At 48.9% G+C, this 26,190-nt stretch overlaps 2 protein-coding genes across 2 annotated transcripts in view; one reads left to right on the forward strand and one right to left on the reverse strand.

Moving 5' to 3' along the window:
- On the reverse strand, positions 1–25,962 carry LOC120951307 (mastermind-like protein 2). Its single transcript, XM_040369940.2, has 5 exons — positions 25,890–25,962; positions 24,028–24,223; positions 4,347–4,752; positions 1,137–4,281; positions 1–1,052 (listed from the first exon to the last, which is right to left on the reverse strand). The coding sequence occupies exons 2-5, from the start codon at positions 24,043–24,045 to the stop codon at positions 713–715; spliced, it is 3,909 nt and encodes a 1,302-aa protein (XP_040225874.2). The 5' UTR covers positions 24,046–24,223; positions 25,890–25,962; the 3' UTR covers positions 1–712.
- The window catches only part of LOC120953004 (uncharacterized), a 218,831-nt gene that overhangs the window by 25,183 nt on the left and 167,458 nt on the right, over positions 1–26,190 (forward strand). The window lies entirely within an intron of this gene.

Genomic DNA, 26,190 nt, shown 5'->3' on the forward strand with positions numbered 1-26,190 from the left:
ACTATAGGTATATATATATAGCTAGGCTAGTACGACATTCTTCTCGCAAAAGTTCTTCGATTGCAATCGATCGATCGAGGAGGCTGAGTGGCGGAGTCGTTGAAGAACGGCACTCTCACCCCAGCGATCGTATCGATCGCGATCGAACGAATTCTGGCAACTTGGAAAAATCTGGATTCGATTTAGGTTTGTGTTTTCATTAAAGTACATCAATTGTCCTACCTAATTGGTCGGGAGTGTACAGGTTTCCCGCATACATCTCCCCGACGGTGCATACTATTTACAGTTTGTGAACGAAAGCGCCCCCTACATATTGGTTCATTGCTGGCCTCTTGCTCGTTCTGGAGAAGGAACACACTGTTGCGTGCCTCAACATTCTCATCCATCTCTCTCTCTCTGGTTCGCAATTGAAGCATTTTGACTGCTTTCTCTAAACGAGTATTTCTTAATGCATGCTCTGCCTCACGGTCATCTTCTACCAAACGCTACCACTGCCGAAGAAATCCATCGATCGAGCCTGAATCTAACTTATTATGCAGAGTCAAACACAGGCTCTTCTTATACTCTTATACCGGCAGCAGCAATTCGTTTCTCTCCATCTCTGGGGTAAGGAGTCACCTAGCTAGCGCAGTTGTTTGAACTTTCTTCCTTCCAGCACAACGGGAAAGAAAAGGGTATTTCACGGGTTCACACACGGGCGGGAGGCGAGTTCTTACTTCTTAATGTTACTGTAGCCGGAGTTGACCTCCAACCCTCGGTAGTTTTCCGGATAGACGTAGATCGCTTTCCGCTCCGACGCTTGGGCCTGATCGTCCTGCTCCTCGGACGAGGTCAGTGCGTACGAACCATAGTCGGCACTATTCTCCACCGATGACTTCGTTTCCATCTGCTCGACAATTCCACTGTCCACGATCGGGACCTCGTCAAAGTTTTGCGTTTTGGCGTTCTCCTCCGCTACCTGGACGAAGGCGGCCGACAGCTCACCGCTCAGATGCGTCACGCCCTTGGTCGCGATGTCGTACATGAAGATTTCCTGCTCGTCGTAATCGTTCCTTTTGAAAATTCGAAACAAAAACAAATAGAATTTTAAAATTGTATTTTTTAAAAGATATTTCAACCCCTCCCATTTAACTTACCTCGTCACCAGCAGCACCACGCTCTGCAGATCGACGTCCGTCTTGCCCTCGCGGTCCAACCACCGGCGGAAGTTCTCCCTCGACGGCTTCTTGATCAGCTGCTTCAGCGCTTCGCCCGCAATGAACTTGATCTTCTTCGAGTCGAGCAGCACATCGCGCTCGAACCGCGACTGCTGCTGCTGCTGCTCCTGCTCGGCCGCATCCTCCTCGGCATTGATCAGAAACCCGCCGGTGCTGCTGCCCTCGTCGCTCTCCCCGCTCTTGCCCGCCGTCGACGACGCTCCACTATCCACCGGTGCCAGCACAACGACGCTCGCAATCTTACGACCGCGCAGCTCCGCCACATCGGGTATCGGGAACTGGGCGCCATTGATCTTCAGCGGCAGATAGCGATTAAACACCTGATCCGACGCACCCGAATCATCCTCCCCGGTCACATCGACCGACGGCAGAATGGTCGAGTCCTGCTTAATGTAGCGATCCGTCACGTTGCGCTGATTGTTCGAATCAAACCGCACCACCTTCAGATCAACGTTCTGCCGCTCCGGCATCGTCACGATCGTTGGCTGGTCTTCCTCCGCCTGCTGCACCGCACCCTCCTGTCCCTGCTGTGCGATTTCGTACCGATCGCGCTCGTCCCGCTTGTCCTTCACATCGTAGTTCTTGGTGATGAACTTCTCCGCCAGCTTGTCACCGTTCGGTTTCACCACAGACAGCACATTGCTCGACCCGGCCAGCTGCGAACCGCCGCCCGCGTTGAAGAAGTTGGCCAGATGCTCCGGCGGCAGATTCTCCAGCGCCGTCTCGCCGATCTTATCGTAGTCCAGCACGCTGATGTCGGCGTTCTCGAGAATGCCCGAAGAGAGGAGCTGCTCGCGCAAGTCGTCCGGTACCTCGGCGGGCAGCTCGAACAGTGCCTTCTGTTTCTTCTGCTCCACTGCCGCCTCCTCGGCGGGCGAAAGAGTGGTGGTCGTTGGCGGTGCGGCCGTGGTGGTCGTCGTGCGGTAGGCGGTCGTCGTCGGTGTCGGTGGCGCCGTGTAGCGATTGACGGTTGTGCGCGGAGTCGTGGAGAACGTCGGCGAGTAGGTGGTACGGGTCGTACCGACAGTGGACGGTGTACTGCTGCCCTGTGCCGCCACCGCGTTGAAGTTGGCATTAAAGCGAGGATCCACGCGGTAGTTCAGGGGCTCGGAGTTCGGAATGATCTGCGCTGCCTGCTGGTTGACGTACTTCTGCGGCGTCGGCAGCGGTCCAATGTTGGTGGCGAGCGGGCCAATGTTTTTGTTCTGGATCGTCTCGATCGTGGGTTCGATCGAGTGGCTAATGAGCTCCTGCGATGGCTGAATGTTGTAGAACGGAGGCCGGTTGCCCGTATCGGCGGAGAGACGCTGCGAAGTCGCGGCCGGTCCGTTGACCGTTTCCGTGATGTGCTTTTCGTACTTCGATACGGACGGTACCAGTTCGCCGCCGGCCGGCAGGACGTGCTTCAGGTTTGCCAGATGCTCGTTGCTGGTAAGGCTGGAGAGGGATGAACCCTTCGGCTGTTCCGGTGCGCGGGTGGGACCCAGGTTCGGTGCTGCCTGCTGCACCAGTCCACCCTGTACGGGGCGTGGCACATCGTAGTAGTTGGGTCGTTCGTTCTGCTGCTGGAAGGTGGGCGTTTGGGGTGGCTGTGGTGGACGCGCCGCCAGGAACGGTGGCTGCTGCAGGCTGGACGGTGGCGGTGGTACAGGTTTACGGAACTGTTGCTGCTGCTGCTGCTGCTGCTGCTGCTGTACCTGAGGCTGCTGTTTGTAGAAGTTGTTGAACGGTTGGTTAAACTGTGGCTTCGGTGGCTGTTGGGCCGGCTGCTGTGGCTGCTGTTGCTGCGGCTGATACTGCTGTCTTAGCGGTGGCTGCTGGTTGATGTTGTGCAGCGGAATTGGGATCGGTTTCGGCTGCTGGTACTCTTGGCGCTGGAACTGCGGCTGTTGCTGTTGCGGTTGCGGCTGGGGCTGATAATAATTTGGCTGCGGCTGTTGCTGCTGTGGGGCCGGGAAACGAACCTGCTGCGGACGTGGTTGAGGCACTGGCGCCTGCTGCGTGAAGTACTGCGGTTGTGGCTGTTGCGGCTGGGGTTGCGTGTACTGTCCACGGTACTGGAACTGTTGCTGCTGTGGCTGTGGCTGAGGCTGTGGCTGAGGCTGAGCCTGCTGGTACACAACACGCGGTGGCTGCGGCTGCGGCTGCGGTTGTGGCTGGTAGTGCTGATGCTGGTAGTGCTGCTGATGCTGCTGATGCTGCTGGAACTGTGGCTGCGGTTGGGGCTGCGGTGGTGGCGGTGGCTGCGCACGGTACTGCTGCGGAGGGGCCGGCGCAAATCGCTGCTGTCCAAAGTTTTGCGCCTCCTGATGCTGCTGCACAAGTGGCTGAGCTTGCGGTGGTGGTGGCGCTTGATGATGATACTGATGTTGCTGAGCCTGCACATTATACTGATGATGGAACTGCTGCTGCTGCTGCTGCTGCGGCTGCGGTGGTGGCTGATGTTGCTGTACCGGTGGCTGCGCCTGATAGTGCTGCCGCACCGAACGATCGTGCTGCTGCTGCACAAACTGCTGGTGCTGCTGGAAGAACACGTCCGACTTGGAGCGCTGATCGACCGCGTGCTGGGGCAGCGCAACGATCGGCTGCGCCACCGACTCACTCTCCGACTCGGACACCTGATGGCCCGACTGGTGCTTGTCCTCCACGCCGAACGAGATGCGGATGCCACTGTTGCTGTGGTACTTCTCCGAGTCCGGGTTGATGACCGCGCGCAGCGTCGTCGTCTTGAGCGGTGGGCTGGGCGTTACGATGATCGGCTCCTGGGACGGATCCTCCTCCTCCTCGCTCTCGTCCGGGATGGGCTTGATGGCCGGCAGCGGATCGTCCAGCACGAGCTGCCCGTTCGTCTCGTCCTTGTGGTACTTCACGTAGAACACCTGCACCTCCTCCTTCTTGCGCTTCTGCTGCGGCAGGATGGTTTGGGCGTCGAGTGGCAGCGAATCGTTGCTCTCCTTGATGATGATCTCGATGATTGGCTCCGGCGGCTCGATGTAGTGCGGATGCACTACCGGTGGCAGCGACTGGAAGCTGCCGATGCTGTTGCTGCTGTCACCTTCGAATCCTGCAAAAACAGAGGCTTAATGTGTTACTCAATTCAAAGACAGCTAGAAAAAGCGCTCATCTTACCTTGGAAACCCCCAGAGGATCCGGAGAGTGCCGATCCGGCGTGCTGGTGCTGGAACGAGTACTGCTGCGGCTGGATGTAGTTGCTCTGGTAGTGGTTGTACTGGCCCGGGTCTTGGTACGCGTGCGACACGCGGCGCTGGGCCGTGTGCGCCGGTACGGTCTGGTAGTAGTTGTAGCCGTTGCCGTTGCCGAAGTTGCCGAACTCGAGCGTGCGCTTGCCGCGCGCCTCCCGATCGCTGCCCGGTTGCTTCGGCTCGGCGGACTGTTTCGTCGTCGCTGGCGTGGTGACCGACGTGGCGGCCGATTTCGTAGTCGTCGCTGGTTTCGCCTTTGTTGTGCCGGTGGGGCTCGTCGTTGCATTCTTACACTCCACGTACCCATGGAGGACCACCAGGGTGGCGACCGCCTGCAAGATAGGGAAGGAAAATGGTGAAAGCGATTAGTGAGAGCAATTTCTGGTACGTTTAACGGATTCTTGTGCATTGCAGCAACGATTGCAGTGGAATTTATATAATTGGAGTACAATTAAATGAATAATTAAAACCATCGAAGGGTGAGACGGTTTAAAGCATCTCAATGTAGTCATGTCCGCAACGAGACTATTAATTGTTGTAGATTTTTTTATTTTAAAATGAAGCAACAACTCCCGACTCCTATTCCAATATTTTGTTTTTACATGAATCAAACTTCATTCAGCGTCATCCCAAGAATCCAAGCACTGTGGCTTAAGATCAACAATATCGCTTCGTAATCCCCAACCGGCCAGTGACTGGAGACGATCAGTGGAATTATTTTCTCACACGTCAAATGCCTTCGGGCCGCCCTGTTATCGGATGACTTTCACTTTCGCTTCATCCAGCAGAACAGAACATGCATCACGCCGGTGGTGGCGGTGAAGAAGGTTGCGTACTTTTTCACATGCCTTCAAAAAAACACCTGGCTGATGGTAGGGAGCAATCCCAACCGGTATCTTCTTCACTAATCTGTACGCTGTAACGTAATAGCGTCGATCCGTATCAGTGCACGATCTTGCGTTCTCGCGCCGGGTCTCACCGGGAGAAGATGCGCCCGGTTGGTACGCGTGTGGTGTTCTGTTCACTTTCCATTTCACGCCCCTTGCTGCAGCCATTAATCATTTCGGGGCCGGGTGGAGCCAGCTTCCTTCACCATCCAGGGCGCCACCTCGAAAGGGTGCCCGGTACCGATTGCTTTCCCGTGCAGTGCTTTCTGCCGTGACCACAGATGACGACAATAATGTCCAATTAAAAATGAGTTAAATTTTTTAAACGATCGCAATGATGATGAGCCTTCGGGTGGCGGTGGAGCGCCTGTGTGGTGGTGAACCTTTGCAACCAACGGCGACTCACAAAAGCGCTCCCTCCACTCGGCATTGTCCGATTGGAATCTTTTCAACCGTTTCGGTGGTGATGATGCTTTTGTGTACAGTGGCCGCAATGGAGCATGTGGTGCCGCCCTGCGCAATGCCAGGCAACGTGGTATCTAGATGGCGGTTTGAGCCATGGTGAGCATCGTATGCGCATCACAGGTTCAACAGGCGTACCCTGGTGCGCACACTGGAGATGCGATACCCGCATTGCGCTGAAAGGATAAGATAGCAGTTCGGTAATGGATAATTATACAGCATGCTTAACGTAACCCTTCAATGGCGAATTGTTTGAGCCGCGAGGGTACATGTTTTGGGTTCACAATTTTCCACCAGTCAGCCTCTAGGCTTGTGTTTGTAAGCTATGAAGCTGATAGATTTAATTTCTATACTCTTCCCTTGTTGTAATTACAGCGCCACCAAAGGTTCCCTTCTTGCATAAAACCCTTCAATGCATACCCTCTTGAGGCTGTTTCCTGTCTGTAAACAAAAAAGTAAAACACTCAAAAGTAGCATCTTCTTCATATTTGAATATTTCCCACACGTCCATCCGTGCATTTTAGCATTCGGCAAGCAACCAGATCTCGTCATGATCACGCTCTGACAAACCGTGACCACGAGGCGATGCGATGAGCTGCAGATGGGTGATCTTTCACCCGGCCCATCCAACGAGGGAGCTTTTTTTTCGGAGTAGCTACCGAAACTAGTGGCCACCAATGTGGGACCCACCATCACTTTACCAAAATGGGTGATTTTACAACTTGTTATGATTTTCAAATGAGCTTCACCCACTGGCACCTCGCGCCATGAATATTGCAGGGCCGGACCGTTTAGCTCGTTGGTCACGCTTTATTTAGGCAACGCTGTGACGTTGCCGTTGTTCAACAACTAATTAATCACCCGCGGTTGTGTTGAGGATGTGTGGCTGTGTGCTATTTCCTTGATGAGCAATGGAGGATGGGAAGATGTTTTAGCGCTGCTGGCTGGCTTGCAACAATGTTGCAAACGTGGAAGTGGAAAAACTGCACCAGACTGTCAAGAAATGTGGTTATGCAATGCAGCTTGTAGAGTGCAGGAAGTGTTTAACTATCACACAGAATATATGCAGGTTTAAAAGAGAGAAATATGAAGATTTGATGTTAATAATCTAAACATTGACAAGACATAAAGCAACACAAAGGACCCAAGGGGATTCCAAACTCATCACCAAACTACAAGATTCCCCACTAGCGATCAACCGGTGCAAGAAGCTATCGTTAATCACACATGACTCAATTTTCTTTCCCCCCTAGAGCCTTGAGCGATTAAAGATAGCTACGCTCGACGAGACAAAGCAATGACACGGCGATGCTCACCCCAAATATTGCCTTCATTCGGGAGTCATCGCCATCGCCCCAATCGTTCGCTACACGCTTCTGCCGCTGCTATCACAGCACGGGATCATAAAACTGCTCAACAGAACGTACAGCTCGTAGACCACACCACACGGTCGTTCGATTGGATGGCAGGGTTTGCCGGGTCACACGATCTTCTCGCCTTCGTTCGGGCCGGGGAATCGATTTATTTCTCCGGCCCTGCACCATCGTACCCAATATTCGTACAACACATTCTGGACACACAACGTTTTTACATCATGCGGACAATAAATCAGGGGATGGCTTTCAGCAGCAACAGCAGGTTCAACTTCTGGTAGCCATCCCTCCCGTGTATGTGATTCCTCACACTGCCAGAAGCTGCCGATCGGAGCAACGGGTTGAACGAAAATTTTTAAAATCCCACCGGAACGAATAGACGGGGTGCCGAAAGAGAAAGTCGTCGTCTTCATTTGAGAGGTGTTTTGTGTGTTGGCTTATTATATTGCTTGATGTTGTTTTTTTCCTCTCGTACACCCCTTCTAAAATTCAGTAACAGTCACTTGGGTGTAGTTTTTCGCCTTCCCTCCTTCCACCGACAAGGCCACGTGACTTCGCTGTACAATCATGCATCGTTACAAGCGACGCTAACGTGTACTGGTTGGCTCCGATGTCGGATGGCAGCAAACGTGTTTCTTTACCGTACATGGAGCCTAATCTGGAGATTTATGCTTTCGGCAAACTACTCGAACGACACTGCGCTGCGGCGTTGATTTAATTACAACCGACAAGAACGATCCCTCTCTCTGTTCGGTGGTTCAACAAGGATAGATCCCGTTCGTCCCCGCACGTAGCACTGCCTTATCATAAAATTATAAGAATTTTAATGAACCGAGAACCATCGGCTAAACCTCATGAAATTGGTAGGATTTCGTCGGTGTCGTCGCACCGATCAAACGGTTCCAATGTGTTCCTTTCACTTTCACCCATCCACCACACACCGCACACAACAAATGGTGTGTCGGGAATGTGTCAATTGTGTTGCTACTTTTAGGAGCCCGGTGGATCCTGTCCGATAGGTTTGATTGTTGCGCGATCATTATGTCTTATTTGTTTGTACCTCGCTTCAAATGGGTTGTTAAAATGAACCTTCTTCCCTCTAGCTTTAATAACTCTCTTAATTTTACTAAGCTGATGTCAAATGCCGTCAAAGCATTCTAAGCACCGTCTTTACTGGCGAAGAGGACAAAAGTCGAAGCATTTAGGTGTCAATCGTGAACGCATTGGTTCCGTGTAATCTTGTGTAGAAGATCGCCGTTGACCGTTAAGTCAATAAAATGGTCCTACAAATGAAGGGGATCATAAAGAGTGGGATCTGTCTCTAGGAAGTGTTACAATGCCAATTAAAATGTCTTCTTAGCTCTATTCTAAGTATCTATCCTTAGCTAACTCTAATTTGATACAGCTTTTTGAAGCAAACTGTAAGATGAAACATTATTTGAAGAATGTTGTTAGAAAAACACAATTTTTTATGCTTTTTTTTTCTTGTAACGAAATTACAGACTTAACTTATTTTAGGTGAGTTTGAAATCATTCATTTTTAATATAAAAAAACCCCTTTTATTATCAATTGTTCGGTAGATGCCTTAATGCATTTGTTATTATTTCATTTTTAAATTAATTAAATTATAAAATAAAAGGAAATTTAAACAAAACCTCAATGCAGTACACCCATCCAATCGACTTAAGTCATCGCCATGAAGGATAAGTTAACCTTCCCCAATTACAAACTGTAATACGACATACAAATGAAACAATCGTTACGCAAAAAAGTGCAACCAGCGCCACCGGTGTACCTGTATTCGCCAGTATACTGAAAAAACACACCATCCATCATCATGCGGAATTAAACGAAGCACAACGAAGTCGCGATAAGCGTTGAATCGCAAAGATTATCGCAAAGGCACGGGAGGATCAGCCTTTTTTGCTCGGGCACCATCATAGAGCGGTGGTTGTAAAAACGAAGGAAAAGCTCTCTGGCCGCGTACAACAAACACAGCACGGCACAGGTGCACCCTGGGCTGCTTTCGGTAAATCGCAATTGAAGTTTGGCCGCTTCCATCCATCAATATTTATCCGCACGTAGAGCGATGGAGCAGGCCTGCAGTAAGCCTTTCCGTTTTTTTGCCCCTAATCCGCAGAGAGATTGTGGCGGCAGGCGGCCGATACAAATGGAAAGTGATGTTAAGTAATGCTTAAAGTTTGTGCTTTGAGCACACAGCTTCACACACACACAAACCGCCGTACATTACTGACCCACTAGCCCTTTGCCTTGGGTGTACGAAACGTGCCTCGACCGCCGATGGTGCATTGATGAGTCCGGTGGTTCCATCCATCAATTTAAGCGATTCGCAAATTGTTACCTACTACGCCTACCGGACCAAGCCGAGCATTAGCGCTTTGTGTGTGTGTGTGTGTGTCTTAAATCTTCCCAAAGATAGCTACAATGCCTACACTCTTCGCCTTACTGTAACAACATAATTAACACGCGGGACGCTTTTGATAGTTTTGTCCATCGAAACGGTCAGCCACAACAGTTCCTCGTATCGAGCAGGAAGCGAATGGTGGTGAATGATTGAAGGTTGAAGGCCCCCCCCTTCCCTGTTTTTTAATTAGATTTCTCCCTTCAAAACATAATCCCATCACCACAAAAGCTTGTCACATTAGGGAGCATTTTCGTTGAAAACCTTCATCCCTTTGTGCGTTGGGATTTTCACGACGATCGTAATGTGTCACTTTATCGCCAATCAATCGACACGTGTTTTTTGGTTTTCTTTTTGGGGGATAACGTGATTCGGTTCAAGCTGTCAAGATTTAGGGGAAGGGGTAGTAGGGGGAGCAAAAAATGTTTGAAACAACACCACGTGAGAATCACCGTGAGTTGGATTAACGCTCCGGAGCAAAACCGGAGACGACGAACCCGGTCGATCATCATTCGATACAATCGTAAAAACGTTCGCTAGTACCCACGCCGTTTCGGTGTACGAAAGGGAACGAAAATGCTTCCACCCGTTCCCACCCTACCCAGTGGCTAACACGGTGTTCGATTTGACTGTGTCACCCGATGCCCGGCTGTTGGATCTTCCACCGCCAATAGAAGCAACGAAACAAAGCGCGTCCCGCGTCCCGTAAAACTTTCACTTATTTATCCTCCCTTTTTCCCGAACGACACACCGCACACCAAATCACGGTCAGCGGGACGGTCTCTGTGTGTGTGTGTCACAAAGGGGCAGGAACGAGATACACACACTCGAAAAAAAAACGACGACTCGCCGTGTATTTCCGTGTCCTCCCGGAACGGTAACACGAACCCTGTAACGCGGCGGAAAGCGCGCGCGCGCGCACTCACGCTCCCGCGGTTCATAAAGCAAGTCCATCTGATTTGAATTTTACTACCCCGTTCGACCCAATGTGTGTGTGTGTGTGTTGGGCGCAGAGTGGAAAAGCTAATCAGCACGGGTCGCATTCCGGGAGGGTGAGACCGTTCCGGATCTATTTCGCGGTTTCACGTGTGTGGGACCTCCTCGTCGCTACTACACTTCGGGGATCGGAGGAGGCCCGGGGAGCGGGCGAGGAGTACGGGGCATCGTTATCTCGCAAAATAAAGGGAAAGTTCCTTGAAGCGAGGAACCCCAAGGTGGCGAGGCTGTAGGAAGTTGAACCAAAATAAAAAAGCTGTTTTTAGGGAATCGGATACAGCGGAGGGAGAGCGTTATCAAAGCTATTTTATCGTGCCGCCCAGCAAGCCACCCAGCTAGCCCACGGTGGAACATTCCTGAGCGAAAGAGTGTAGCATAATAAAATTAGCATCGGTTCGTTGTTTGATGACCATTTTTGGAGCACCATCAGCACCAGTCCCGATAAGGCAAAATGAAGGAATTTATGTTTTAGGTCCGCTTCTTTTCTTCCTCTTGATTGTCGTATCTCTCGCTCCGCTGTTTAGGACAACTTCATCAGCACAATCTCATGTTCCGGTAAATTGAACAACACACTTTCAATTTCAACTCAGTTCCCCTGTGACACGGGAAAATGTCGGTACAAAAATCCAGCCGACAAAAGTGTAACGTCTTCAAAAACCTTGTCCCCTATTAAATCATCCCATTGCGAATCGACCGTCTTACGTATTACAGGTGTGCTTATTGAAGATTCTCCAAGGCACCAGGTGTTTTTATTGCTACTTTTTTTATCAACCACTGTCGTTATGATGGGCAAATATTCATCACCGGTCGAAGTGAAAGGCAGACTGTGTTTCGTTGGAAGGGTGCACAACGTGAGTCTTTTACCTGATGTTTAACCGATCGATACATCCCCGCGATCGCGCACACTCTGTTACGCAAAAAAAGGCACACTGTGTTTGGTAAAACGTTATTTACGTGTGAGTGTGTGCGAGTGTGTGCATAAATAATCCGAATTAACCGAAAGGACACGGACATCGCGGATGTGGTAACGAGCGCGCGCGCGTTCAATTAAAATGCACACCATATCAGAGCCCGGTGTGCGCATCACATAGATTTTGTAGTTTATTTTTTGCCCCTTTCCTTCCTCACCCCCAGTTGTGTGCTTCCTTTCCCTCGTTTTATCGACGATGCTTCGCACATTGGCTGTAACCTTTGATTGCAGCACCGCAATCAGTGTAACCAACACACACACTCTCTTTGCTGACGCGGCATTATCCGGCAGAGTGGTGTGCTGAAGGGTGAATAAAACCGTGGAAAAGGCAAACAGACACACACACACACGCGGACACATCACGCCCGCAGGCAGTACACTTTCCTTTGCCATATCATATGACTCCCGTACACGACACACAGCGCGCCGAAACCGGACCCCGGGGTCCGGTTTTGGTTTGAAAAACGAAAGACTTCACCGCCGAAGCGACGAACCTCTCTCATCTCTCTCTCACACACCTTCCCGTACCCGTAGAACGGGTTCGGTTTGGGGCGAAAATGAAGGTTAAGCGAATCGTTTGATCGGCGGTAGGTGGGCACATTCAAAAAGGGAGCGGTTCCTGGGTGTGGTGAACCATGCGGTCCGGAACTTGGGCCCCAACCGACACAATACGACGCCGTATTTTATCATCCCATTGCGAAGAAAGTCGAAGCTTCCGACCACCGCCAAACGCCTCTCTGCAATAGTCACGCGGGGTAAAAAAAAAGAAAAACGAAGAACTAGCGAATGAAATCCAATGTAGAGGATCGCCGATCGGAATCGGATTGAAATCCGAGATAGCTCGACTCGCCCCCCGGATCGAAGATTCATTCCGATTTTACGGCGGGAAGTATTCCGTCGTAAGAGGCAGCAGCGTAAGACGGCGACACACTGATAAAGGGCAGCAAAACACAAGCCCTCCACACAACCAGTCGAACTCGTTTGGTGTGTGTTGTTGCGATTGCATGCTTGAAAGTCAGAAAGTCACCGTTGGACGATGACGCGCGTGGCTTCGGTGAAAGACACTTACACTTTCGTTCGGCGTGCGTTCCCCCGAAGCGCGGTTGTCGGAATGTTGTCCTTTAGCGTGAAGCGTCAACTAGCGGCGGGGTAGGAGCAGGAAGCAGAAGGAGCGAAACCCATCTCCAAACGGCGGCGGCGACTGCGGACACAGCCGGCCAACCCTGAAAAAGGGAAGTGATGCATGCTGCAACACCCTATACAGAGGAAGAGGGTGGGACCCTCCTTCTTCTTCTTCTTCTTCAACCGGTGTGGTTAGGGAAGTGTTTGCCATTCAACAACCCAATCCACACGTACCTTACCCCCAGTACCGGTATTGCGGGTTGAACCTTTCTCCTTTCGTTCAAGGATGCGAGCGAACCGAGCAGGAATGTTTGCAAGTTGCACCGGGCCAGAAGCAATTGCATCGCCGCGCGCTTGCGTAACACATCCATCATTGAGCGGCTGAGCGGCTGAGAAAGTGGCTCGCTGTACGGCCGGACATACAAAGGGGACGAGCACGTGAAATATGTCCCGCAGTGGTCCGATCGCAGTGATCTGGCTCTGCCGGGGCCCTAGTGGCAGTCTATTAGCATGCAAATGAAAGGAAATTTTTCCCCGTTGGTCGTCCCTTCCGACTCCGTCGCGTACGACAAACGCCACCTCTCCCAGCCATTGTGCGGTGACCACACATTCCCGAGATTGTAATCGAGGAGCTATCCAGCAATGACTCTAAAAAGCTAGGGGACAGCAGATGAAATGGATGACCTCCTGTAGATCCCATCCAAATTGGCAAAAGGGGCAACACGGCACTCGTTCTTCCCCTATCTTTGGCAGCGTGGGTAAGGAAACCTGGCCGAGCTAGAGCGAAAGATAAACGAGCGTTTTATTTTTCACCACCTTTGTGTGTGCTTGAGCTAGACCGCAAGAAGCGAAGAGCTCCAGAAGAAAGTAAAAACAGACGACCGCTCTGCTCTAGCGACGTGTACCTTAGAGCGGTGTCGTATTTTAACTTCGTTACCCCCGAAATAAAGCCACCCAACGGGGGGTGTTGCTGCATCTTCCTTCTTGGTTTTCGTTTTTTTGTTGTGTGTGCTTGAGTACTGAATTTTAAGGCCACAACACACCCAATCTCGTGCGAGATAGCGTCTCCAGCTGGACTGCTTAATTTATTAATATCGTACTTTGTAGTCATTATCGTTTTCATCGTCTTTTCTTTAGACGGAGAGAGTGCCCTAATGCTCTCGTGTGACAGTGGACGGGTGACAAACCTGCGCGCCGTGGTTAATAGGGTCCCTTAGGTTGGGTCGAAGACCCCCAGGCACCATCACATCCTCCTTCATGGGGTGCGCCACTTTATCTGGCTTAAATTCTTTCCTCCTCCCCCCGCATCCGAGCGAGTTTCGTGGCACCGTATGTAATGACCTTAATGCTGCTTGATGAGGTCACTAAGCATGGATTGTTGTGCTGTTGTTGCGATGGTGCATCTTTTGGGTGGCCACTCGAACTGCATTTGAGATCGACGATAAGTGCGATTGTCCCCGCCTTTGAGTCTCAGTTTTCATGGTAGTAGATAAAACTGTCCCCAGCGTATCGGCACATTGCTTTCCTTTCATTAAAAGAGGTTGGGAAATTTGAATGCCTCTTTAGGTGACGAACCTCCCTTTAGGAAGACGAAGGAATTGAAGAGGACAACACTGCGGTTGGTATTAAAGTATGAGAACAGGTCAGCCTCAATTGCACAGACTCTTTTGTATTGCTATCTTAATTACCATCTCGTTTTAAAGTCCCTTAATTGAAAGCGAAACTATTTCTTAATGATGATGATTTTGATGACGCAGTTTTGGTGAAAAATGGTAAGTTTAAAATAGTTTCAATAAGAACTATATTTGGTAACAACTTGCGTTTTTAAATTGAGTGAAATAATAAAAATTGTTACTTTCGTATGGTTCAAAATTAAGTTTTAATGGGATGCTTCACTATTTAATTACTTTAACCTCATAAAAAGCTGCAGCGTACAGGGTTTTTAGGGATTCTCATACTTGTGGGATACTTTCATGACTTTTTCTTACAGGAAATGAACTGTATGTGAAAGGAATTGGACTCTATTAGCATCTTTTTTGGACAAATCCAATAGGAATTCCCAATAAGCCTGTCTATAAAGTTTGGCATAGAGTCCAATTCTCATCCTATCAAGTTCACTTCCACTTTAAAAAATCAAGAAAGTATCCCACAGCAATGAGAACCCCTGAAAAACCTTGTAAATACAAAATGTAAAATTTGCCATAATCAAAAGCTTGATTGAAAGCTGCTATTCGAATACATTAATTTTCTAGCTGATGTTGCACATAGCTCAGTCGTAGAGGAAACAACTTCATTCAAACACACACACCAACACCTCCTTTCATGCACCGCCCAAAACGCTACAATCGTTCGATAGGAAACGAGAGCAACGACCTTCCTGCAACTTGAACACGACGCAGCATAGCGGCCCACGTGTTAAGCCGGAATCACAAGAGCGCGAAGAGAGCATCTCACTCAGACAAAAACACACAACACCACCACCACCACCGTCGTCACGATCGTGGTTCGGAAGCCCCGACCCGGCAGGAACCTTCTCCTCCCGAATGTCACGACCTCCAAATGTCACCTCATCAGCCCGGGCGGCAATGGGGCGGCGCGTCCATATCTGTCATCGTGGCCCCGTCACTTGATCCGTCCCGCCCGGGAGGAAAAACGATCGAAGCAAACAATGCGCTTTCCGACACACCGGTTCACGATCGTGCAGTTGATTATGATGAGTGTGTGTGTTGGTTATGTTTGTTGCCGCCAACGTTGAGATTGATCGTGGCCCTTTTGCGCAAGATGGAAAGTGATAAGCCGGGAGGGGTTTTTGCTGCAATTGCACCAGCGGTGACAGCGGTGACTGGTGAAACGATCCTTGACGCCGGTTCCGGTGTGTGTGTGTGTGCATGTGTTGAGTGTCGGAAAAGCGAACCAGATAACCAGCATTGCACACGATTCTCACACAAGATTACATCTATATGATTATTCTCCTGCTGCTTTCGTTCGTCCTCTGCCGTATTGTAAATGAAAGTGAAACTAGCGCTTTTCTTTGTGTCCAAAAAATTAAACCATTCCTCACCAGCTGTGAAGGGGGTACACGTTTGCGTTTAAGTGAGTTATTACGCACCACAAGCAAGAGCTGATCATTTCAACAAACTGCAACCGTATTATAAGCTCATCGCAGCTTCGCATTTATCCCGAGCCGCCACGGGATCGCTGGAGAGGCGAAAGAACAAATCCGCTGCACCCGCGGCAACGGTGTTTAATCTCATTAGGAACGGAAAAGGAGGCCTGGGAACATCTAAACACACAGCCACAAAAGTATAGTAGTGTTTCATGTTTCGTGTACTGTACTTTCCCCGCTCTTTCCATTCTGCTGCTCCTTCGGTGACCGAAAAAATAAAACCGATTAGAAGCTAACCCGTGTACCGGTGGGCATGTGGTCCATGTGATGGGTGTGTGTGTGCGTCTATAAAGTAATAAATCTTGTGGCAGCATCCGTCCAGCGGTAGGGCTCACCGGTGCTCCGGATTCAAGCTCTTCCTCCGAAAATTCTTCTGCTGCTCTTCCTGACCCGATGCTCCCGATGCCAATGACCTGAGCAGTTCTGTCTGGCGATTTGCTTCGGCTTCGGCAACGAGAGCAAACGATTCCATTGACCTCGGCAGCACCGTCAAACACTTACTTCCGTCCCACAAGGCAAATAGGGCAGGCCGGTATGGCGTGCGCACTCCAAAGGAGGGAAAAAACAACGGTCAGCGAAGGAAGTTGCAGGAATAAAATGAAATGAAAATGAGATCTTCAGCCAGTCCGACACACACACAGACACATAAAAAAGTCAACGGGCGGTCTTGATGCGACGGTTCGTCGCTTGCCCGCCCGTTGTATTCTTTTGTGCAGCCGGTCGGTTTTGTCCGGGATGGGTTTAGTTTAATCGACTGTTTTAAGTGGTGATTTGCATTGGCTTTCCTGTGGCTGTGATTTACCTTTACCACCACCCGATTATGCACATCCCCCCTCTCCCTCTACCTTACATAGCTCGGGTGACAATCTAATTAGCGACGACTAGCGCGCGAAGTGAAAGTGCCGCCTTATCGGGTTTAATGACACTGCGGCTTCGATGTTCGAAAATTCACTTAAGCAATTCATTTACATTGTGTGTTGGGGACGGCTATGAAGTGGAGGACCGGAATTGCTACGACTGACAAGCAAGCAGGTAGCGTAGCGGCTTTGGGTGAAATGAAAATTGGCTCGCTTTCGGTCGACACAGCCATTATGCCAAATTCGAACGCCGCACACCAAAAAACCGCGGTAGCCAAATTTCGAATCTAAATAAAGCTACCAAGCGATGATGATTGCGATCGCAGTTTACCGATCCCGATCACGATTAGTGGAGCAAAATTGTACCACTTAGGTGGCCGGGGAAAAGGGAAGCCCCATCCAATCCAATCAATCGTCGAAAATAGCACCCATTGCAGTGGTTTGATCGAGTTCGATTGTGAGCCACGAGCGACGGCAGACAGGCAGACAGGCAGGCGAACCCGCGCGTGCCAAAGTATGCTAGAAGCTCCGAAGTGCGCGCGCACGCTGATCACTTGTCGCAGAGCCCATGGCATGTTATTATTTCATCATAAACTCACGGCAAGCAAGGTAATCGAACAGGAGAGAGAGACAGAGAGAGATCACTGACGCAAACCAACACAATGTTGCTGGCCTGTTCCCATCACGGCGAGAGAAGAAAATGAAAGTGTTTTCCGCAAGTAGGATGATAAAGACGAACAGTCGATCCCGTGCCGCGGGTGGTAGGTAGCGATAGTTTAGACGGTGCGGATCGTTTTTCAATCGGATGCGGTAAATTATCCCTTGCGAGCGAGAGGGACCAAGGAGTGAGATGATCGATGCGGGCCGGGAGTGGAACCCTGGGACAGTGGGGCGGGCAGATTACATGAGCATGCGCATTAATCACCCGGCCGGACGGGGCCCAGCAACCGACAGCAAACAGACGTTTATCGATAAACTGTTTACTGACATGGCATGGCGGGAAAACGCGCTGATGAGTGTGAGCGTGTTGAAGGAAATGGAAGGAAATTTGCAGTGATTTTGTGTGAAAAGTACAGAGAATGTAGATAAGTTTTAACATATTTATATGCGCATTTTTAGAATAATAACAAATATGGAATAAAGAAAAAGTTGGCTCAAAAATAGGAAAATTTGTCTATTTTTTCGTTCTCCCTTGACATTGTGGCGTGGACATTGCACTGGCATCGAGAGCAAAGTAAACGTTAATTGTAATATTTATTGTATATGATTTATTGTAAATAGCTCAATAATAAAGTATTATGTTACAGTTGGAATCTAATACGCCTAATCAAGACTTAACCAAAAATATTACAAAAAACTAATAAAATGTGTTTGCCATCAATCGACCACTAAACGAACCTTTACAGACGATGAATATGCTAAGGGGATGAAAAGATTGGAGCAGCTTTTTCCTCTCTTTATATATGACTTACTTTGCAGAACAATTTGAGTGCCTCTATACAGCCAAATCCTTTGCACAAAGCGACAAATGTAAAAGGCTCCTTCGTGGAAGGCAATAGACCCTTCACAACATTTACTTTTACCCTTTCCCCTGGATTGAGCTGCTGTACCCGAGAGTTACAAAGCTTCTCCCGTTAATTCCCTCACATTACAAAAAAAAAAAACAGAATGCTGCAGTGATCGAGCAAATTGATTGTACATTTCACGGCCCAAGCAGCCCCAATATTCGAAAACGGTCACCCGACAGCTTGCCAATGCTCCCCCAGATGTGCTAGGCTAATATATTCCCTAAGGCCCCTGTTCCGAGGGCTGCAAACATTCATCTACGATTCGCTGCAGCAAACCACCCCCGCCCGTCGGACACGAATTTGCGATTTTATGCGATTAATTTTCTCACCGGGGGCAGATGGAATGGGGTGGCACCGGGGGGACAGGTTGCACCCTTTGTTTGTTCTGCGTTGAGAGGGCACGCGGCAGAGGGATGAGTGAGCCGTCCTGCCGTGCAAAAAAAAACGGCTTCTCATTTTCATCCTTCGCTATTGACCGCCAATTAGCGGATCCAATCATCAACTCGTCCACGCTCACTTTGTGCGATTCGTTTCCCCCCCCCCCCCCCCCCCGGATCGATGGCCGAAAGTGAGCCTCGCACAGGGAGAATGGCAATCCGATTTCTGGTGTCCGTTACTTTGTTGGCGACCGAGCCTTTCATGCTGGTCACGATGCAGAGTTTCTGAATGAGAAAAAAGAGCTCCAACTCGAATCTCCCGGAGGGCCCGTTCCAACGCCCCGTTCCAATCGATAGCGGTCAAAGGTCAGGCGAAGGTGCGGTGTACACGCCGTACACCACGGGGGAATCTATTTTCGATCCGATGCCGTACCCCCCTCAATTCTCGCCTAATCTTTGGGGCCACTTTAATCGCGCGGATCGCTTCCTGGCCCGGTGCTCTGCAGTGCAGGCAGCCGGACAAAGATGCAACCCCCACGGTTTAGTAGCTCAGAAACAGGGAAATGGGGAATGATTGTCCAAGGACCATTTGCGCTACACTAATGTACCTTTCGATACCGGTAAATCAAGGGAGGGAGGGGGCAGTGGAGCGGTGGTACTGGGCCGGGCTTTATCGTGCCTTTTTTCCCTTGTGCGGGTGATTCTTCGCGGTTCATTGCGCAACGACGATTTGGCTAATTGAATTTATTGCGAGAGGAGGCTCCACTGGGTCGGGGTGGGTCTGAGTTGCCGTTGAAGGCTTTATTTCCGCTACACTTTACGATCGAGCATGGGTTCATGGGCCGGATCGAATCGAAGTGACGGTGCAACGCGCGCGGATAAAGAAGGTCCATTCGGGAGGATATGTGAAACATTATGCAACACACACACGGAAAGGATTATGGCAAATCCCTTTCAACGAAACATTCATTTTTCAAAACAAAGATCATCAATTGCCACGTTACCATGGACATTGAACAATCAGTTGTGTACAAAAATGAAACTCATGATCCTTGAAATATATTAAAATCGTTAAAGGAATATCTGTCTTCCTTGCAAAAATATTGCAAATATCTTGGAAAAGCCAAACAGCAACTTCACCATCAAATTCCTTCATTCAATTGTACATTTAACAAACAAAAACACACACCCAAACACTCCCACACAAGCCCAGACTATCAATGGCATAACAGAAAAAAACGCAGCCTGATAACGGTAAGCTTATTGGCACCGGCACCGGAGAAAAGCGGAAGCAAACCGTACACAACTTGTACACGTGGGCTGTGCAATGGCAAACTGGCGGCTGGGCAGGTGGCACGAATGGAAACCATTGCAGCAGCAGCAGCATGGCAGCACGGGCATGGGAAAAATGAATCTTCCGAATTGTCGGAGCAAAGAGAAGAAGCAGCAACAGCAAAAAGCCGTGCGGAAAATGGAAATTATGTAAATCAACACCGACGCCTATTTTATTGCTCTCCTTATCTGGCCCGCGTTGGCCCCAAGTGCTTTTGCAAAAGAAGAGCGATGGCAAGTGGTGTTGCAATGTGTAGTGGTGGGTTTTCCTACCGCTTGCTACCTTGCAGTGGCATCATTTTTTAAGGTGAGGAGAGAGCAAAGAGAATGAAGAGAGCGATGTGCACGAGTGGGCTGAATGCACACCTAATAAACGTTTAATTTGTTGGTTTCTTTATGTTGCGCTTCGATACGGCAGAACGAAACTAGTCAATAAGTTGTTTGAGAAAGATCATCTCAACAAGTTGCAATAATGTTGAGTTACTAATATTTGTTGAAGTACACAACATGAAATGGTTTGCAAACACGCTTGCCAACCGATTTGCCACAGTCGCGTGCAGATGATGACTACCCTTTCCGCCGCCTCCAAATGTCAAACGTTATTATGTGAACTCACACGAGTGGGGTTCCTTCTTCGAATGGCAAACACTACTCATTACATTAAGCAGCACCCACCCGAAACCCGCTGCTCTAATTCCGACATCGACATCATCTTACCCAAAAGCGAACCTTTAGCGGCATAATCGGGCATTACGTTACCGGAGAGCCCTCCAGTAATTGCAAAACCAGCCACAACAACGGATGCGGCGTTTGCTCCCTTTTCTGTGCTTATCTAAACCTAACCTTACGGGAACGGGGTACAGAGAGTACGAATGCATGTACCACTCGCCAATGGAATCACAGCAGCATCATCTCAAGATAGGTTTGTATCATGCACTACATGCTGTTTACTTTCAGCATTGCCCCCCGCGGCGCACCGAGAGCACAGCTTTTCTTTCATTTCCCCGTGAGATCTTTGCCCGCGTATTGTTGTTTTGATGTTTTGTGGGTTTGGGTTTTGTGCGGGATGCAATCTAGCCCGGAAGTTCGTTGCGTTGTTACATCTCCTCTGCCAAGGGTACCGCAATGCCAAGGTAATGGTGGAATGTGGAATGCTATCAGCGAAAATGGAAACTACTGGAAGAGATTCCCTTTTTGCTCGCATTTAGCACAGCACAGCGATGCTGAATTTCGGAATTTTGCCGATGACAAATTGGTGGCGAAACGAGGCGCACAGCAAGAGACGGCAAAAGCACATCTCGGAAGGACTTGAAAAAAGTGAAACTCACCCAGAGGTTTGGAGCCGATACGGTACACGGTGGGAATGGTTTCGAAAAGAAATCAGCGCTTTGTCCCATCTTCAACTCTCCCTGCCTGCCCGATGATATCGATAAGCCTGTCCCCGGCTGGCAAAGTGGCCAACATTGGCGCGTGGTGTAGGTAAATATTGATTTAACGACTTCATTTTTACTTTGCTTCCCCTCTAGCACTCTCTCTCCCGCATCATCCAGTATTCCGTGCCGCATAAAAGCAGTGTGTTAATTTCTCTCCCCCCCTCAAGACCCTAATTCCAGCCGGTCGGGGAGGGTGCGTGAGACAAACACCTGACCGCACACGATGGCACGCAGTTGACAGACGCGCTTTGCCGATCAGAAAGCGAAGGAGAAGCTCCGGTTTGCTTCCCCCATTCCCCGACCCAAAAGTAAACCTCACTCTGACCAGGCAACCTGGTGAAACAATCGGACCACTGCTGCCCGAGAAGCGAAAACGAGACACAATTGACTTCCCATCGAAGACTATTGGGAGATGAAGAGGAGACGCAGTCTTTTTTCTGTCTCCTCTTGTTGTTGTCGTTAAAAAAGCGCCGAGAGAGATAGCGCGGGGAAAAATGTAAATAAATAAATAAATCAGCGTTTCGGGCACCACCACCACCAGCCACTCCTCCGCTCCGAATGCCGACACCGGCCCCGACCGAGACCGTGTGGTGGACGGATGCTGAGGTCATGGTAAGATTTCTCTCACGGCTGCCGGTGCCTGCTGCCGGTCGGAGGATGAACCGACGCGACAGGTGACTGCAGATTCCGATGGTGAAATACTTTCTAAATTTCGCCCAAACAAACTTGTCCCCTTGGCGCGCGATGGTCTGTTCATTGGCCCTGACGGTGCGTAATCCGATTGTGTGAAGTAGGCGACAAAATCGGTACCGTGATGACGCACAAAGTGATGTTATGAATTACATTTTTTTTTAATAATTGTCACTTGATAGAGACAACTTGTTAGTGTAATGATTGGCATCGGAATTTGATGTTATCGTTTAAAAAATTAGTGATGCATCATCAATGCACGCTGGTTCTGATTGTTATTATTTGTTTTATTAATTTTGAAACAACACTTGTTTTTAATTGATTTTGGAACAAATTTACAAAACATTGCTTCCCAATCGAAGAGGGTTCGTGTTCTGCTATCGTTGAAGTCTTCCGAAGAGAACAGCTTTTCAAATAAATTGTTCAATATTATTGCGATAACAAACGAGTTTTGTTTCACTTTTTTTTACAAAATATAAATTACACCACAACTCGATTTCAAGTGCATAATACGTCGTGCGGTGCGTAGTGTGCGTTGATTGAAAGTGAAAGAAATCCCCACAGTCCCACATAACGGATGACCACTGATACGCACACAGCCGACCGTGTGTGTGTGTGTGGGGGGGGGGGGGGGGATGCAAAACTTGAATTTCTCGTTGAGGCTGTCGTAATTACTTTACTACCCTTTTCATCAATCCAGCGTGTCCACCCGTGCACACCCATTTAGTTGATCTGGAAAGTGTTTTCCCCCTAGTTTGCGCCCCACAAACACACACAGACAGACGCAAACGCCCTTTTTACATCCTGCTAAAGGTGTTCGGGCGCTCGATTTCCGTCTCGCAAAGGCGGTGAAGTGGTAGTACATAAATCTGTACACATTTCGTAGGCAGTGGCTCGCTTTGGGGAAGAAAGTATAATTTCTTTTGAAAAAAGAGACCTTTTGAAATAGCGGTCGACTTGTTCCTTTTCTCAGCTCATTTTTTCCATTTTTTGGGAGGTGAAAGAGAAATTGCCAATACAAACAATGCAAAGAAAATATAAATACCGATCAATCAAGCGTTTCAGATCGGCTTGGTGAAGTGATTCACACAAAGGAGCTCATCGGAGATCGGTAGGGACATTCCATTCATCTTCATACATCTTACATTCATCTTGATACACTTCAAAATTTGCACAAGAAATATCATGCCATTTTAATATTACATTCAGTATTTAAACATGTTAGAATTAATTAATTTATATTTAAGCTCTAAGCATGAAATTAACCAGTTCAGCAGGAAAACAAAAATCACCCGAAACGAAAGTGAAACTGATGTCACTTTCCTTCCACACTCCGGGCCGAAATCTAAAGTGCCGCCGCACGTAGGCGGACAGTTCGTCAAACAAATGAAGGGAAAATGCAGTGCCGTTGTGCTGCAGATGTTACATATCCCGCACCAGCGGGAAAGGTGTTGAGAAGCGACAACTCATTCACAAGCGAATGACCACAAGTGGCGACCCGCACAGGCAATCACTCATCACTACCAAAGACGGGCCGCCTGGCAAGGGGTGTGGAAGAAGGTTGTGTAATGAAGCTATAAATTCGAACACCAGGCGTACACCAACGCAGACGACCTCGGTGCGTCTTCGGTTGGGCAATTCCGCGGGCACATCCATCCATTACGGAATTACCCTCCCATTCCGTATGCCCCCCACGGTCCGGTTTCCCGGCCAACGGATGCGGGCGTTGCGGTGGTGCCGCGGAGCATTGGCGTGGGCGTAAAGCAAACGTGCAAAGATTTGGAAACATATGCGCGCTGGTGCGTCTGTAGCGGCAGTATGCAAAATGTTTTGTAAACATATAATGATTAAGATCTCGGCAGGTGCTACTTCGCGCAGGGAGTCTTTGGCGAAATGGTGCAGATACATGCAGTTGCTTTAATTATTCGTTACAAATTAGTTGTAAACTTACCAAAACGAACAACCTCATCGTGGACAGGATTTAAACAACCAAGCACGGACTGTCTATATGCACTATAACACTTGGAGTGAAAACACTCAGATCTGGCGCACTTTGTAACTGATCACTCCGCTGCCTCCGGAAACAAACACTGCACACAAAAGAAAGTTACTCCTCCCGACGCCGAACGGCAACCTGCAAAACGGAGCTGCAAATAGGGGGTAAACATCCACTTTAGAAACAAATACGAAAGAAACACCCAAAAGAAAAAAAAAGAGGAAGAAAAAAACAATCACGAATTCACTAATCGCACGTGCGCATTACAATTGAGCGGGTTCGTTTCCTGTTTCAAGTGTTTCGCGCATTGAAGTCTTTCGTTGCAAAATTGTTCCCGAAAATAATCACTTTGATTTTACTCCGTTTCTTGTTTGGCCCCTGAGACTTGAACGTCATTTTTGACGGTATAATATGTTCTTTTCACAAACGATTTGTGTTTGGACCGTATTTGAAGTCACTGGGTGGTTCCCTTTTCTATGTTAGGGAATGTTTTACACCTTCTTGAAACATGCACATAGCATACCCACTGCTTTCGCTGATTATTCGGTCACGATTTTGAACTGTTTCTTCTTTTTTTTAGGTACAACGGGCCATATTCAGCACAAGCACGGTCATACAAGGTGTGTAAGTGAAAACGAAATTTCATTCGATTATCATCCACTCGCGGAATGTCACTAATTAGTCATGTCACGAATATTCGCTACTAGCAGATTTCGTTGTAGTGTAGCTTCTTGTTAGAAACGCGTGCGTTGTAGTATTATAGCGTCTCGCTAATTCATCACTGGAACCTTTTTTCCCTCTCACTCAACTAACTAATTCATCTTCTAATTGTCAAAAGTTAATGTCTAGAAGAAGAAAAAAACACACTTTTCTGCTACCATGCCCCAGGGGGCGGAAGTTCGTCGCTTGCTGTGTGCGAAGGCTTTCACTCGTTCTCACGGCACACACACACACAGACACAACCGTTCAATTTCACACGCCTTGCCATTCGTTTAGCACAATCTCAGCTGCTCCCGAGATGCCCTGCCAGTGGCCAAACGCGCCATCAAGCAAAACAGGATCACAGTGTTAAGGGGAAAGAAACATCATACGCAGCGTGCCAAAAATTCAATCAATCTTCCAATATACTGTTTTTTTGTTTTGTTCATTTTTTTGCACGTCACTTATGTGTTTGTTGACCCGCTTCTTTTGCTGTTCGCTGCATTTGGTTCCAAGAAACGGAAAGTTTCCAACCGAAAAACGAAATTACGCTCATGTTGGACAGCTTCAATGAAAAAAAAAACACGTTCTTTGCCCAGATCACTGTAACTCCCTTTTTTTTAGTCATGATGAGAAGGTGGAAAAATTCGTCTTAATTTTCGCTCCCTCTTAGCAACTAGATAGATCACATATCCAAGCACCAACAGGAACACTCTTCAGGTACTTCAGAGCAAGTTTCGCGTATTATGTTTTTGCTGCCATTGATTTTTTGTTATTTTCATAAGGCTCGATGATTTCGAGACGCGAATTTTCGTTCGTTCGCTACTTTCACTCTCACTTCGCACTTCTCGCCCGTCCGCCGGAAACACTGTCCTTTCCTGCTGGGTGCAGAATCGATCATGCTGCGTCACGAATCGCCCTCGGCGTGTTTGGCGAACCACGCGAACGGCAACACTGACCTTACGAATTTCGAGCGCTTGTTAAAACAAAAGCGGCGAGTTGCGATAACCTACAAAACTGAAAAACCACACTAGCACCGTTTCGACTCTACGCGATACACCACCGAGCGAAATGGTGTGAAATCGTCACAATCCTGCCCACGGAACGTCCGATACTACCTTTCGACGCTGACTGAGGAACGCTGGCGCGCGTCTGTCTCGCTGGACAGTCCGTGATCGTTTGAGCTGCCGGTCGGTTGGGGAAACAAATTTTTATAAAAGCAACCGTCGACCTTTAGCTGCCCCGGCCGCTGGAGAGCGCAGCATTTGGAGAGCGCACATTCAAATGAGGCCCCGAAGCTTTGCGCAAAGTTTGTTCGCCCGTTTACGGTTCGGGGGGGATATGCCGTGGAGGTGCACTTTGGTTACTCTCACTCTCATTTGCTTTTTGGAGTTGTGCGGAGAGTGAAGAGCTTTCGCT

The sequence above is a fragment of the Anopheles coluzzii genome, chromosome 2, assembly GCF_943734685.1.
Source record: "Anopheles coluzzii chromosome 2, AcolN3, whole genome shotgun sequence".
NCBI classification, from domain to species: Eukaryota; Metazoa; Arthropoda; class Insecta; order Diptera; family Culicidae; genus Anopheles; species Anopheles coluzzii.